We start from the raw sequence: 14,778 nt of genomic DNA, 5'->3' as shown, positions 1-14,778 counted from the left end.
CTCCATTATTTTAGATGAAAATGCTCAAACTCTGAACATATCACAGTGCGTGTCCGGATAGCACTTCGCTCTGAAGTCTTGCTGACTCGGTTGAAAGGGCTATCAGAGGGTCTAATTAGACCTTAGACCCTCCACAATCTGTCCAATCAGATCTCCTGTCTATGCAGTATGATTCCCAATCTGCCCAGTCAGATCTCCTGTCTACACAGTATGATTCCCAATCTGTCCAATCAAAACTCCTGGTGTGTTAGTGTAGTGCTAGCTTAAATTTTTTTTTTTTTTAAAGCCTGTACACCCTTGAACTCTACAGCAGCACTAAGGTTGCCCAACCCAGAATGAAATATAGAACAACAAATGAATGAAAGAATATCTGACAAATAAAAAATGTATCTTTATTGGATGGTCGATACCTGTTTTCATAAAGTTCTGTAAAAAGATTCAACAATACAGTATCAGCAATGGCAACAATAATTCATTTACTCAAATTAAAATATATGTTTTTGCTTTTTAATAATAAAAAAAAACAATCTAAGTAAGTGCAGGCAGAAAGGGAACCCTGTAACAAAATGGTTGCTTTGTGTCAGTGGTCAGTAAGGCATTATAAGGTCTGTCTGGAGGACAGTGTGACATTGCTGAAAGCTGACTGTGGTGCAGTCTCCTTGGTTTGGCAGTGGTCCGTAGAGGGAGACACACACACACACACAGTGCAAAGCACTGATATTATCTGAGAAGATTGATGTTCCTGTCAGCCAGTCACACACACACACCGACACACACACACACATCTCCCTGAATATAGGAAGAGAAAGGACTGGATGGAGGGACCACAGAGAATGTGGATGGAGGGACCACAGAGAATGTGGATGGAGGGACCACAGAGAATGTGGATGGAGGGACCACAGAGAATGTGGATGGAGGGACCACAGAGAATGTGGATGGACCACAGAGAATGTGGATGGAGGGACCACAGAGAATGTGGATGGAGGGACCACAGAGAATGTGGATGGAGGGACCACAGAGAATGTGGATGGAGGGACCACAGAGAATGTGGATGGAGGGACCACAGAGAATGTGGATGGAGGGACCACAGAGAATGTGGATGGAGGGATCACAGAGAATGTGGATGGAGGGACCACAGAGAAAGCTGCAGTGGCTCTACGTGTTACCATTAGTATATTCTTGTTATATCCTTGAAGAGACAGATGCTGCCTGAAATCAGCTAGGCCATCTCTGTTTCACTGGGGCGCAGTACTCAGAACCAGAGATCCGCATAGACACTGACCCCAGGAGCAGGAGTGTGTGTGTGAGGAGGACTCTCTCAAACATACATAGGGTGAGGTTCATTCATTCTCTACTAACAGGTCAGACAGTGAGGAGTGTGTGTGTGTGTGTGTGTGTGTGTGTGTGTGTGTGTGAGAGGAGGACTCTCTCAAACATACATAGGGTGAGGTTAATTCATTCTCTACAAACAGGTCAGACAGTGAGGAGTGTGTGTGTGTGTGTCTCCGTCATGTGTTTGCGCACATCCACATGTGTCTAGCCAGCAGGTCGTAAGGCGAGACAGTTATGAGTCACTGGGGCCGGGCCTGGCGTGGGAAGAAAGGTTCTGTCTCAGAGGGCGTGGCTAAGGGGTCGGCCGCCGTCATTCTGAACTCGGACCCTTGACTTCTCTGGATCACCACCAGCACGCCAATCAGAATCCAGAAAAAGAAGTTCACCCACACCGCAGTCTGGAGAGAGAGAAGAAGACAAGGGGGGTTGATGTTGTCAGATAAGTGTGTTGATACTGACCCCAGACCTGTACAGTCCAGTGTATAACTCTGTTAATACTGACCCCAGACCTGTACAGTCCAGTGTATAACTGTCTGTTAATACTGACCCCAGACCTGTACAGTCCAGTGTATAACTCTGTTAATACTGACCTCAGACCTGTATAGTCCAGTGTATAACTCTGTTAATACTGACCCCAGACCTGTACAGTCCAGTGTATAACTCTGTTAATACTGACCCCAGACCTGTACAGTCCAGTGTAGAACTGTCTGTTAATACTGACCCCAGACCTGTACAGTCCAGTGTATAACTCTGTTAATACTGACCCCAGACCTGTACAGTCCAGTGTATAACTCTGTTAATACTGACCCCAGACCTGTACAGTCCAGTGTATAACTCTGTTAATACTGACCCCAGACCTGTACAGTCCAGTGTAGAACTGTCTGTTAATACTGACCTCAGACCTGTACAGTCCAGTGTAGAACTGTCTGTTAATACTGACCCCAGACCTGTACAGTCCAGTGTATAACTCTGTTAATACTGACCCCAGACCTGTACAGTCCAGTGTAGAACTGTCTGTTAATACTGACCTCAGACCTGTACAGTCCAGTGTATAACTCTGTTAATACTGACCCTAGACCTGTACAGTCCAGTGTATAACTCTGTTAATACTGACCCCAGACCTGTACAGTCCAGTGTAGAACTGTCTGTTAATACTGACCCCAGCGTTGTACAGTCCAGTGTAGAACTGTGTTCCAGTGTAAGGACTGATCCAGGTCCTAGACTGAGCCTCTTCACAGCTAGATAGAGGGAGAAAATCCAGAATTCATTCATTTGCAATAGGAATGTTTACACATTTTACAAACATCCACGTTTACACACTCCTGCCCACAAAACTACTGTCCACACAATACTACTGTCCAAAAAACTACTGTCCACAATACTACTGTCCACACAATACTACTGTCCACAATACTACTGTCCACACAAAACTACTGCCCACAAAACTACTGTCCACACAATACTACTGCCCACAATACTACTGTCCACAATACTCCTGCCCACAATACTACTGCCCACAATACTACTGTCCACAAAACTACTGTCCACACAATACTACTGTCCACAATACTACTGCCCACAATACTACTGTCCACACAATACTACTGTCCACAATACTACTGCCCACAATACTACTGTCCACAATACTACTGCCCACACAATACTACTGTCCACACAATACTACTGTCCACACAATACTACTGCCCACAATACTACTGTCCACACAATACTACTGTCCACACAATACTACTGTCCACACAATACTACTGTCCACACAATACACAATACTACTGTCCACACAATACTACTGTCTACACAATACTACTGTCCACACAATACTACTGCCCACACAATACTACTGCCCACACAATACTACCGCCCACACAATACTACCGCCCACAATACTACCGTCCACAATACTACTGCCCACAATACTACTGTCCACAATACTACTGTCCACAATACTACTGTCCACACAATACTACTGTCCACAATACTACTGCCCACAATACTACTGTCCACAATACTACTGCCCACAATACTACTGTCCACACAATACTACTGTCCACACAATACTACTGTCCACAATACTACTGTCCACACAATACTACTGTCCACACAATACTACTGTCCACACAATACTACTGCCCACAATACTACTGTCCACAATACTACTGTCCACAATACTACTGTCCACAATACTACTGCCCACACAATACTACTGTCCACACAATACTACTGTCCACACAATACTACTGTCCACACAATACTACTGTCCACACAATACGACTGTCCACACAATACGACTGTCCACACAATACTACTGTCCACACAATACTACTGTCCACACAAAACTACTGTCCACACAAAACTACTGTCCACACAATACTACTGTCCACACAATACTACTGTCCACACAATACTACTGTCCACACAAAACTACTGTCCACACAAAACTACTGTCCACACAATACTACTGTCCACACAATACTACTGTCCACACAATACTACTGTCCACACAAAACTACTGTCCGCACAATACTACTGTCCGCACAATACTACTGTCCACACAATACTACTGTCCACACAAAACTACTGTCCACACAATACTACTGTCCACACAATACGACTGTCCACACAATACTACTGTCCACACAATACGACTGTCCACACAATACTACTGTCCACACAATACTACTGTCCACACAATACTACTGTCCACACAATACGACTGTCCACACAATACTACTGTCCACAATACTACTGTCCCCACAATACTCCTGCCCACAATACTACTGTCCACACAATACTCCTGCCCACAATACTACTGTCCACACAATACTCCTGCCCACAATACTACTGTCCACACAATACTACTGTCCACACAATACTACTGCCCACAATACTACTGTCCACACAAAACTACTGTCCACACAATACTACTGTCCACACAATACTACTGTCCACACAATACTACTGTCCACACAATACTACTGTCCACACAATACTAGTCGTATGGGTGGCAGTACCCACAAACCATTTAGAGTCGTATTGGTGGCCGTGGCAGTACTCACAAACCATTTAGAGTCGTATTGGTAGTAGCAGTACCCACAAACCATTTAGAGTCGTATTGGTAATAGCAGTACCCACAAACCATTTAGAGTCGTATTGGTAATAGCAGTACTCACAAACCATTTAGAGTCGTATTGGTAGTAGCAGTACTCACAAACCATTTAGAGTCGTATTGGTAGTAGCAGTACTCACAAACCATTTAGAGTCGTATTGGTAGTAGCAGTACCCACAAACCATTTAGAGTCGTATTGGTAGTAGCAGTACTCACAAACCATTTAGAGTCGTATTGGTGGCAGTACTCACAAACCATTTAGAGTTGTATTGGTAGTAGCAGTACTCACAAACCATTTAGAGTCGTATTGGTAGTAGCAGTACTCACAAACCATTTAGAGTCGTATTGGTGGCAGTACTCACAAACCATTTAGAGTCAAACCATTTGGTAGTAGCAGTACTCACAAACCATTTAGAGTCGTATTGGTACTCACAAACCATTTAATAGCAGTAGTACTCACAAACCATTTAGAGTCGTATTGGTAGGCAGTACACAAACCATTTAGAGTCGTATTGGTAGTAGCAGTACCCACAAACCATTTAGAGTCATATTGGTAGCAGTACTCACAAACCATTTAGAGTCGTATTGGTAGTAGCAGTACCCACAAACCATTTAGAGTCACAAACCATTTGGTAGTAGCAGTACCACAAACCATTTAGAGTACTCACAAACCATTTAGAGTCGTATTGGTAGTAGCAGTACTCACAAACCATTTAGAGTCGTATTGGTAATAGCAGTACCCACAAACCATTTAGAGTCGTATTGGTAATAGCAGGACCCACAAACCATTTAGAGTCGTATTGGTAGTAGCAGTACTCACAAACCATTTAGAGTCATATTGGTGGCAGTACTCACAAACCATTTAGAGTCGTATTGGTAATAGCAGTACTCACAAACCATTTAGAGTCGTATTGGTAGTAGCAGTACTCACAAACCATTTAGAGTCATATTGGTGGCAGTACTCACAAACCATTTAGAGTCGTATTGGTAGTAGCAGGACCCACAAACCATTTAGAGTCGTATTGGTAATAGCAGGACCCACAAACCATTTCGAGTTGTATTGGTAGTAGCAGTACCCACAAACCATTTAGAGTCGTATTGGTAGTAGCAGTACTCACAAACCATTTAGAGTCGTATTGGTAGTAGCAGTACTCACAAACCATTTAGAGTCGTATTGGTAGTAGCAGGACCCACAAACCATTTAGAGTCATATTGGTGGCAGTACTCACAAACCATTTAGAGTCGTATTGGTAGTAGCAGTACTCACAAACCATTTAGAGTCGTATTGGTAGTAGCAGTACTCACAAACCATTTAGAGTCGTATTGGTAGTAGCAGTACTCACAAACCATTTAGAGTCGTATTGGTAGTAGCAGTACTCACAAACCATTTAGAGTCATATTGGTAGTAGCAGTACTCACAAACCATTTAGAGATTTTATATGAAGAAAAGCTACTGCTAATACAAGTTTAGGTAGATGTGTATGGTACCTGGTGATGTTGGGGACAGCGTGTAGGACAGAGTCACACAGAGAGTCTCTTCCTCTCTTCAACACACAGCCCGTCACCAGGAGGAAGAAGAGAAACACTCCACACACCACCAGGGTCACGTTGAGCCATAGACGCTCTCTGGAAACACACACACACACACCATACAGAAACACACACACACACACCATACAGAAATACACACGCACACACCATACAGAAACACACACCATACAGAAACATAAACACACACCCCAATACGGAAACACACACACGAATGACGGACACACACACACACACACACACACACACACAGGTCATAAGGTTAGACAGACATTGCGGAATGTTGCACAATGCACATAATAATGGGTTAAAAATGGCAACACCTACGCATCAGTACATGGAGTAGCCAGCCAAAGCATCAGTACATGGAGTAGCCAGCCAAAGCATCAGTACATGGAGTAGCCAGCCAAAGCATCAGTACATGGAGTAGCCAGCCAAATCAGGAGGAAGTACACAGAACGGAAAGAAACTGCAGACTGAGCTCTATTTTGGTGGCTTCTGGTACATTCTAATGATTTGACTCAATCTGATTCCGAATTAACACAGGTACCGAGAGGCGGGACATCGCTGGCTTTGTGACTGACAGGCACCTAGCCTATTAACACAGGTACCGAGAGGCGGGACATCGCTGGCTTTGTGACTGACAGGTACCTAGCCTATTAACACAGGTACCGAGAGGCGGGACATCGCTGGCTTTGTGACTGACAGGCACCTAGCCTATTAACACAGGTACCGAGAGGCGGGACATCGCTGGCTTTGTGACTGACAGGCACCTAGCCTATTAACACAGGTACCGAGAGGCGGGACATCGCTGGCTTTGTGACTGACAGGTACCTAGCCTATTAACACAGGTACCGAGAGGCGGGACATCGCTGGCTTTGTGACTGACAGGCACCTAGCCTATTAACACAGGTACCGAGAGGCGGGACATCGCTGGCTTTATGACTGACAGGCACCAAGCCTATCAATAGAGAGCACTAGAAGATGCATATCGTTCATTCTAGTGGGAGAGGGCTATAAGGACTTTTCTGACTAGCGAATTTAATCTTTTAAATGAAAAGAATCCTTGTCAATGAAATGGAATGCTAGCAGATACCCATAGACTCCCAGTCATTGCGCGCTAACACTAGTTAGCATTGTCTCGCAAAACTACCTCTAACTTCCTTCATACTGGACACGGAGACATAAAAGTGCTATCAACAAGTTCATCAGACTCCGAGGAAGAAGATAACGGACCTGAAGTATTTATTTAACTTTTTTTTTAAAATCCCTATGGAAAAGCAGTCCCCCCCCCAATATTAAAATCGCAGTGCAGCTTTCACTTTCTCTTTGCTAATGATGTGTGTGTTCAGTCTTCGGTCTGTTGAGTGTAGAATATCCTAGTTTATTGAAAGCGAAATACAGCGTTCCGTTAAGAGATACAGAGCACGGTTCTGACTGTCAGACTGGTGGCCGACCTGCCTATACTGATAGTTCAGCCATAGACGCTCTCTGGAAACGCGGATAGGCCTAACGCACGGTTCTGACTGTCAGACTGGTGGCCGACCTGCCTATACTGATAGTTCAGCCATAGACGCTCTCTGGAAACGCGGATAGGCCTAACGCACGGTTCTGACTGTCAGACTGGTGGCCGACCTGCCTATACTGATAGTTCAGCCATAGACGCTCTCTGGAAACGCGGATAGGCCTAACGCACGGTTCTGACTGTCAGACTGGTGGCCGACCTGCCTATACTGATAGTTCAGCCATAGACGCTCTCTGGAAACACGGATAGGCCTAACGCACGCTTCTGACTGTCAGACTGGTGGCCGACCTGCCTATACTGATAGTTCAGCCATAGACGCTCTCTGGAAACACGGATAGGCCTAACGCACGGTTCTGACTGTCAGACTGGTGGCCGACCTGCCTATACTGATAGTTCAGCCATAGACGCTCTCTGGAAACACGGATAGGCCTAACGCACGGTTCTGACTGTCAGACTGGTGGCCGACCTGCCTATACTGATAGTTCAGCCATAGACGCTCTCTGGAAACACGGATAGGCCTAACGCACGGTTCTGACTGTCAGACTGGTGGCCGACCTGCCTATACTGATAGTTCAGCCATAGACGCTCTCTGGAAACACGGATAGGCCTAACGCACGGTTCTGACTGTCAGACTGGTGGCCGACCTGCCTATACTGCGCCCCTCCCCTCTATCTCAGTCCCTCGCTAGCTCGCTATGAAAGATGCCGGTGTTTGTTTTTCTTCGGAAGTACGACAACTTGATTGGAGTCCATCTGTGGTCAATTCAATTGATTGGACAGGATTTGTAATAGCACACACCTGCCTATACAAGGTCCAACAGTTGACAGTGCATCTCAGAGCAAAAACCAAGCCATGATGTCAAAGGAATTGTCCGTAGAGCTCAGAGACAGGATTGTGTAGAGGCACAGATCTGCAGCATTGAAGGTCCCCAAGAACACAGTGGCCTCCATCATTCTTAAATGGAAGAAGTTCGGAACCACCAAGACTCTTCCTAGAGCTGGCCGCCCGGCCAAACTGAGCACTCGGGGGGAGAAGGGTCTTTGTCAGGGAGGTGACCACGAACCCGATGGTCACTCTGACAGAGCTCCAGAGTTCCTCTGTGGAGATGGCTGCCCTTCTGGAAGGTTCTCCCATCTCTGCAGCACTCCACCAATCAGACCTTTCTGGTAGAGTGGCCAGATGGAAGCCACTCCTCAGTAAAAGGCACATGCCAGCCTGCTTGGAGTTTTCCAAAATACACCCAAAGACTCTCAGACCATGAGAAACAAGATTCTCTGGTCTGATGAAACACAGCCAAGACAGCGCAGGAGTCTCTGAATGTCCTTGAGTGGCCCAGCTAGAGCCCGGACTTTCAGTTTAAAAAAAACAAAAAAACATTAACAAACATATCTAAAATCCTGTTTTTGCTTCGCCATTATGCTTTGTCATTATATTGTGTGTAGATTGATTGGGGGGGGGGATTTAATCCATTTTAGAATAAGGTTGTAACCTAACAAAATAGGGAAAAAGTCAAGGGGTCTGAATACTTTCCCGAATGCTCTGTATATAGATAGACATGTACAGTGATATGTAGAGAAACACTCACCTGTTAAACCCTCCATCCAGACAGCATGTATATATCCAGTACAGTGATATAGAGAAACAGAACACTGCTACACACACTGAGATAGCAGAGACAAAGTAACAGAGTGAGGGAGAGCTGGAGGTCTGGACCAATAGGGAGTCTGATGACGAGTTGTGATTTACTGTCCCATACAGGATACAGAGACCACTGAAACTCCCCTGGACAGAGAAGGGGGGGGGGGAGCGAGGAGGGGTAGGGAGGGAGAGAGATCACCAGCCATTGTTAGTTTAAATGTACTGAAAATCCACAAGATTGACAACATGACCTGTCATAGTGCTTCAAAGAACTCTCTGTCCCTCTGTCCTGTCTGTCTGTCCCTCTGTCCTGTCTGTCTCTGTCTGTCTGTCTGTCTGTCTGTCCCGTCTGTCCTGTCTGTGTCTCTCTCAGGGCATAATTTCAGCTAAACCACGGAATGGCAAAGCTTAATTAGTGAATTTATACATTTAGTTCAAAGGTTTTAACATGCTGTGAGGAACAGCAACATTGACTCCAGCCATTATCACCTTTGTTGCTGTAGCACCATTCACCCCAGAGTCAGTAGGGGACTGAACATTCACCCCAGAGTCAGTAGGGGACTGAACGCTCACCCCAGAGTCAGTAGGGGACTGAACGTTCACCCCAGAGTCAGTAGGGGACTGAACGTTCACCCCAGAGTCAGTAGGGGACTGAACGTTCACCCCAGAGCCAATAGGGGACTGAATGTTCACCCCAGAGTCAGTAGGGGACTGAACGTTCACCCCAGAGTCAGTAGGGGACTGAACGTTCACCCCAGAGTCAGTAGGGGACTGAACGCTCACCCCAGAGTCAGTAGGGGACTGAACATTCACCCCAGAGTCAGTAGGGGACTGAACGTTCACCCCAGAGTGAGTAGGGGACTGAACGTTCACCAGTAAATAAGCGTCATTGCTTTTCTATGGGTTTATTTTGGACCTAAGCTTGTTGCATGCCTTCCCTGCTTTGGAACAATGACTCATATTGTTAGGGCAGAGACATAAGCATCTCGTCATTATATACAGATCTCTGCTATCCATAAAGACAGCCATACAAACGGCCTCCCGCGCCCAGAAGTCTGCATGGTCCAAAAGTCAAGTCAGTCCTTCTAATACCTCTAAACTACATCTGTCTTTTAATCGGGATTGGAATGATTTTAGTGGCCTATTTTAAATGGCTGGTGTCGAGCTAGCATACCCAATTGACGCCCCTTCTCTCTCTCTCTGTCTCGGTCATTTTGCTCTTGACTCAAAGCATGCGGTTTATAATTTGACACTCTCTCTCTCTGTGTCTCTCTGTCTCGGTCATTTTGCTCTTGACTCAAAGCATGCGGTTTATAATTTGAAACCAGGAGACCGCAGCCAGGTCACATGATAAATGTCTGTATCAGAGCTCTTGGGTTTTAGTTCCACGTTACTATAGTTACACATGACTGTGTCACATCTTTAGCGTCACTTCCCAGGACTGATAATTTAGGAACAAATGAAAGCTGTTTGTAAGAGAGGTCATGTGTCACTATAGAATGTGGCCAGTTGGCTATTGTAGGTTGAACATGAACTTGAACCAGGCTAAATAGCTTAAACTTGCACTATGCAGAAATCGCTCCAGCATTTCCTGGTTGCTAAAACTATTAATAGTTTGCCTAATTTCAGTTTACGTGAAAATAACATAGTATCGTGTAGAGAATATATTTTACATAACCAAAAATACTGTTGTTTCAGCCGTTTGAATCTGGTGTACAAAACCGAAAGTTAAAGACGCAAAAAGCAGAACTGAATAAGTGGACGCATAGAGACAGCACACAGATAACAGAAGGACATCTTATTTGACTTGCTTTCAAGTAGAATGATGAATTTATAACTCACATTTTATACGTGAATTTGGTCGCCCCCCCCCAAAAAAAGGTTACATATGGCCACTTTAAGCCCTGCCCTGGTCGAATGAATATAGCGTTAAAAGGATTTAAGTGGGTTTTCCCGTAGTCATACTGGTACAGAATAAGGATGGTGAAACTGGTACAGCATTAGGAGAAAGCAGCGAGGCAGTCAGTCATATGACCCGTTTCATACACTTTCAGAGTCCTGCTTTCTCCTAATGTATAATACGCTTATTCAATCATAAGACATCAAACTATTCTCCCCCAGTCAAACTCATTCTATCTGGTGATTCAGATAAAGAAATGTCAGCTTGGAAAGTAAATCAAAGTAAAACTTTTACAACTGCGACATAACAGTCAGTCCAAAGCAGACAGCCAGTCGAAACAGTATGTCAACATTAGCCTACCAGTGTCTGCAAAGTTAACACGAGAAGACAAACGTTTTTAACTTTCTTTACCTGTGTGATAGTGAGAGAAGCTGCCGTGACGATTCCACAAACGAAACAACTGGCGTACAATCCCATCTCGAGGAGAAGTAGCCACGGTATCTTCGCTATTGCCATCATCGTCTCCTACTCAATCAAGCCCCTCTCTCTCTCTCTCCGGGATCTAACAGACCGCCTGACTGACAGACTGAGCCAAGCCGAAAACCGGGACGCGATCCAACCGTTTATAACTGCGTTCTGGAACTCCCTCCGAAGCGCGCATTCGACACAGTTGAAAACCACCGGTGCATGCATCCGGAGAAATCGAGAAATGTCCGATACAAACTATAACTATCTAGAACAACTCTTTGGCCTGCCCTGTCCTGGTGTGAAGAATTGAATGATAATCTCATCAGATAATTTTACATGGATATTGTGGTGGTTTCTCTATTTCTAGATGCGCAATAGAGGCTTGTTGGAGACCCCCAAATCCCAATATTGACTAAGAGAAGGGGGAGGGGGGAAAGAGGGGGTAGAGAGGGATGGGGGAGAGAGGAGGAGGGATGAGACAATGAGAAGAGAGAGGGTCAGGGAGGAGGGAGGAGACAATGAGGAGGGAGAGCATCGGGGAGAGGGGAGGAGAGGGAGAGCATCAGGGAGAGGGGAGGAGGGAGGAGACAATGAGGAGGGAGAGCATCAGGGAGAGGGAAGGAAGGAAGGAGGAGACAATGAGGAGGGAGAGCATCAGGGAGAGGGGAGGAGAGGGAGAGCATCAGGGAGAGGGGAGGAGGGAGGAGACAATGAGGAGGGAGAGCATCAGGGAGAGGGGAGGAGGGAGGAGACAATGAGGAGGGAGAGCATCAGGGAGAGGGGAGGAGACAATGAGAAGAGAGATTGAGAGCATCAGGGAGAGGGGAGGAGCCAATGAGAAGGGAGAGGGTCAGGGAGGAGGGAGGAGACAATGAGAAGGGAGAGCATCAGGGAGAGGGGAGGAGACAATGAGGAGGGAGAGCATCAGGGAGAGGGGAGGAGGGAGAGCATCAGGGAGAGGGGAGGAGGGAGGAGACAATGAGGAGGGAGAGCATCAGGGAGAGGGGAGGAGGGAGGAGACAATGAGGAGGGAGAGGATCAGGGAGAGGGGAGGAGGGAGGAGACAATGAGGAGGGAGAGGAGCAGGGAGAGGGGAGGAGGGAGGAGACAATGAGGAGGGAGAGGAGCAGGGAGAGGGGAGGAGGGAGGAGACAATGAGGAGGGAGAGCATCAGGGAGAGGGGAGGAGGGAGGAGACAATGAGGAGGGAGAGGATCAGGGAGAGGGGAGGAGACAATGAGGAAGGGAGAGCATCAGGGAGAGGGGAGGAGACAATGAGAAGAGAGATTGAGAGCATCAGGGCGAGGGATGAGACAATGAGAAGAGCGAGGGAGAGCAGAGGGAGAGGGGAGGGGGGAGACAATGAGGAGGGAGAGGGGAGGGGAGGAGACAATGAGAGATTGAGAGCATCAGGGAGAGGGGAGGAGACAATGAGAAGAGAGAGGGAGAGCATCAGGGAAAGGGGAGGAGCCAATGAGAAGGGAGAGTGTCAGGGAGGAGGGAGGAGACAATGAGGAGGGAGAGCATCAGGGAGAGGGGAGGAGAGGGAGAGGGGATGGGGGAGGAGACAATGAGGAGGGGAGAGCATCAGGGCGAGGGGATGAGACAATGAGAAGAGCGAGGGAGAGCATCGGGGAAAGGGGAGGAGCCAATGAGAAGGGAGAGGTTCAGGGAGAGGGGAGGGGGAGGAGACAAGGAGGAGGGAGAGCATCAGGGAGAGGGGAGGAGGGAGGAGACAATGAGGAGGGAGAGGATCAAGGAGAGGTGAGGAGGGAGGGAGGAGACAATGAGGACGGAGAGCATCGGGGGAGAGGGGAGGAGAGGGAGAGGGGAGGGGGGAGGAGACAATGAGGAGGGAGAGCATCAGGGAGAGGGGAGGAGACAATGAGAAGAGAGAGGGAGAGCATCAGGGAAAGGGGAGGAGCCAATGAGAAGGGAGAGTGTCAGGGAGGAGGGAGGAGACAATGAGGAGGGAGAGCATCAGGGAGAGGGGAGGAGAGGGAGAGCATCAGGGAGAGGGGAGGAGGGAGAGCATCAGGGAGAGGGGAGGAGACAATGAGAAGAGAGAAGGAGAGCATCAGGGAGGAGGAAGGAGAGAATGAGAAGAGTGAAGGAGAGCATCAGGGAGGAGAGAGGAGACAATGAGGAGGGAGAGCATCAGGGAGAGGGGAGGAGAGATGAGAAGAGAGGGGAGAGGGGGGGAGGAGACAATGAGGAGGGAGAGCATCAGGGAGAGGGGAGGAGACAATGAGAAGAGAGATTGAGAGCATCAGGGAGAGGGGAGGAGAGAATGAGAAGAGTGAAGGAGAGCATCAGGGAGGAGAGAGGAGACAATGAGGAGGGAGAGCATCAGGGAGAGGGGAGGAGACAATGAGAAGAGAGATTGAGAGCATCAGGGAGAGGGGGGGAGAGAATGAGAAGTGAGAAGGAGAGCATCAGGGAGGAGGGGGGAGATACTGAGAAGAGTGAAGGAGAGCATCGGGGAGGAGGGAGGAGACAATGAGAAGAGAAGGAGAGCATCAGCTATACATTTTTCAGCCAATAAATAAAGTCCCAATAGTTTGCCTGAGATAAATCGTTGAGCACACTATCAAAGTAGAAACGAAAAAACAAACACATTTGGTTCCTTAAAAGTTGTGGGAACGAAGGCCTACGTTTCCTGACCAGTAAAAGGGGATTATTTTTTTGTTTGTTTTGAGAGTAGAAGTGAACATTTCTTCTGTTCTGGGAACCTTTATGTTTTAGGTTGCAGGGAGGATCTGAAAACGTTTTACTCTGATGCCTTGAAAGTGTCACTGGGAGGTTATTTTAGAGCTCTTAGAATGGAAATGGTAGGCTTTTTTTCTTTTCGAAATCTGTTTTAATAAAGTTTTCAATAATATTGCAAGCTTATTTTGGGTCAACTTTTTTTTTTTTTATATCCAAGCACAAATAGGACACATGGAGATTCATTTCCTTAGGCAGTAAACTTGCAAAACACATTTATTTTGTATTGTGACAAGGCATCCGTGTGATTTGAACCTATAGTCTTTTGAACACGGTGCCAGCCGGACGGAAGCTAAAACGCAACAGAGCCGCTGGAAAACATGTGACGAGGCATCATTCACCGGACCAGTAACTTCTCAGCGCATTTTTTTTGCATAACGGTTCAACATTTAGCTTTTTTAAATTATTATTATTATTTTTTAAATTTTATTATTTTTTTATTTTATTAACAACAAATCAATACATAAAGCACATGAGG

At 46.5% G+C, this 14,778-nt stretch overlaps 1 protein-coding gene across 1 annotated transcript; it reads right to left on the bottom strand.

Annotated features, from left to right (window-relative positions):
* Nucleotides 1–371: 371 nt before the first annotated feature.
* On the bottom strand, nucleotides 372–11,934 carry LOC135571000 (transmembrane protein 179B-like). The gene is made up of 5 exons (XM_065016817.1): nucleotides 11,479–11,934; nucleotides 9,115–9,311; nucleotides 5,945–6,082; nucleotides 2,492–2,570; nucleotides 372–1,730 (listed from the first exon to the last, which is right to left on the bottom strand). The coding sequence occupies exons 1-5, from the start codon at nucleotides 11,584–11,586 to the stop codon at nucleotides 1,572–1,574; spliced, it is 681 nt and encodes a 226-aa protein (XP_064872889.1). The 5' UTR covers nucleotides 11,587–11,934; the 3' UTR covers nucleotides 372–1,571.
* Nucleotides 11,935–14,778: the final 2,844 nt, after the last annotated feature.

Source organism: Oncorhynchus nerka, unplaced genomic scaffold (genome assembly GCF_034236695.1).
Source record: "Oncorhynchus nerka isolate Pitt River unplaced genomic scaffold, Oner_Uvic_2.0 unplaced_scaffold_419___fragment_1, whole genome shotgun sequence".
NCBI lineage: Eukaryota > Metazoa > Chordata > Actinopteri > Salmoniformes > Salmonidae > Oncorhynchus > Oncorhynchus nerka.
This window is presented reverse-complemented; position numbering and strand designations above follow the sequence as displayed.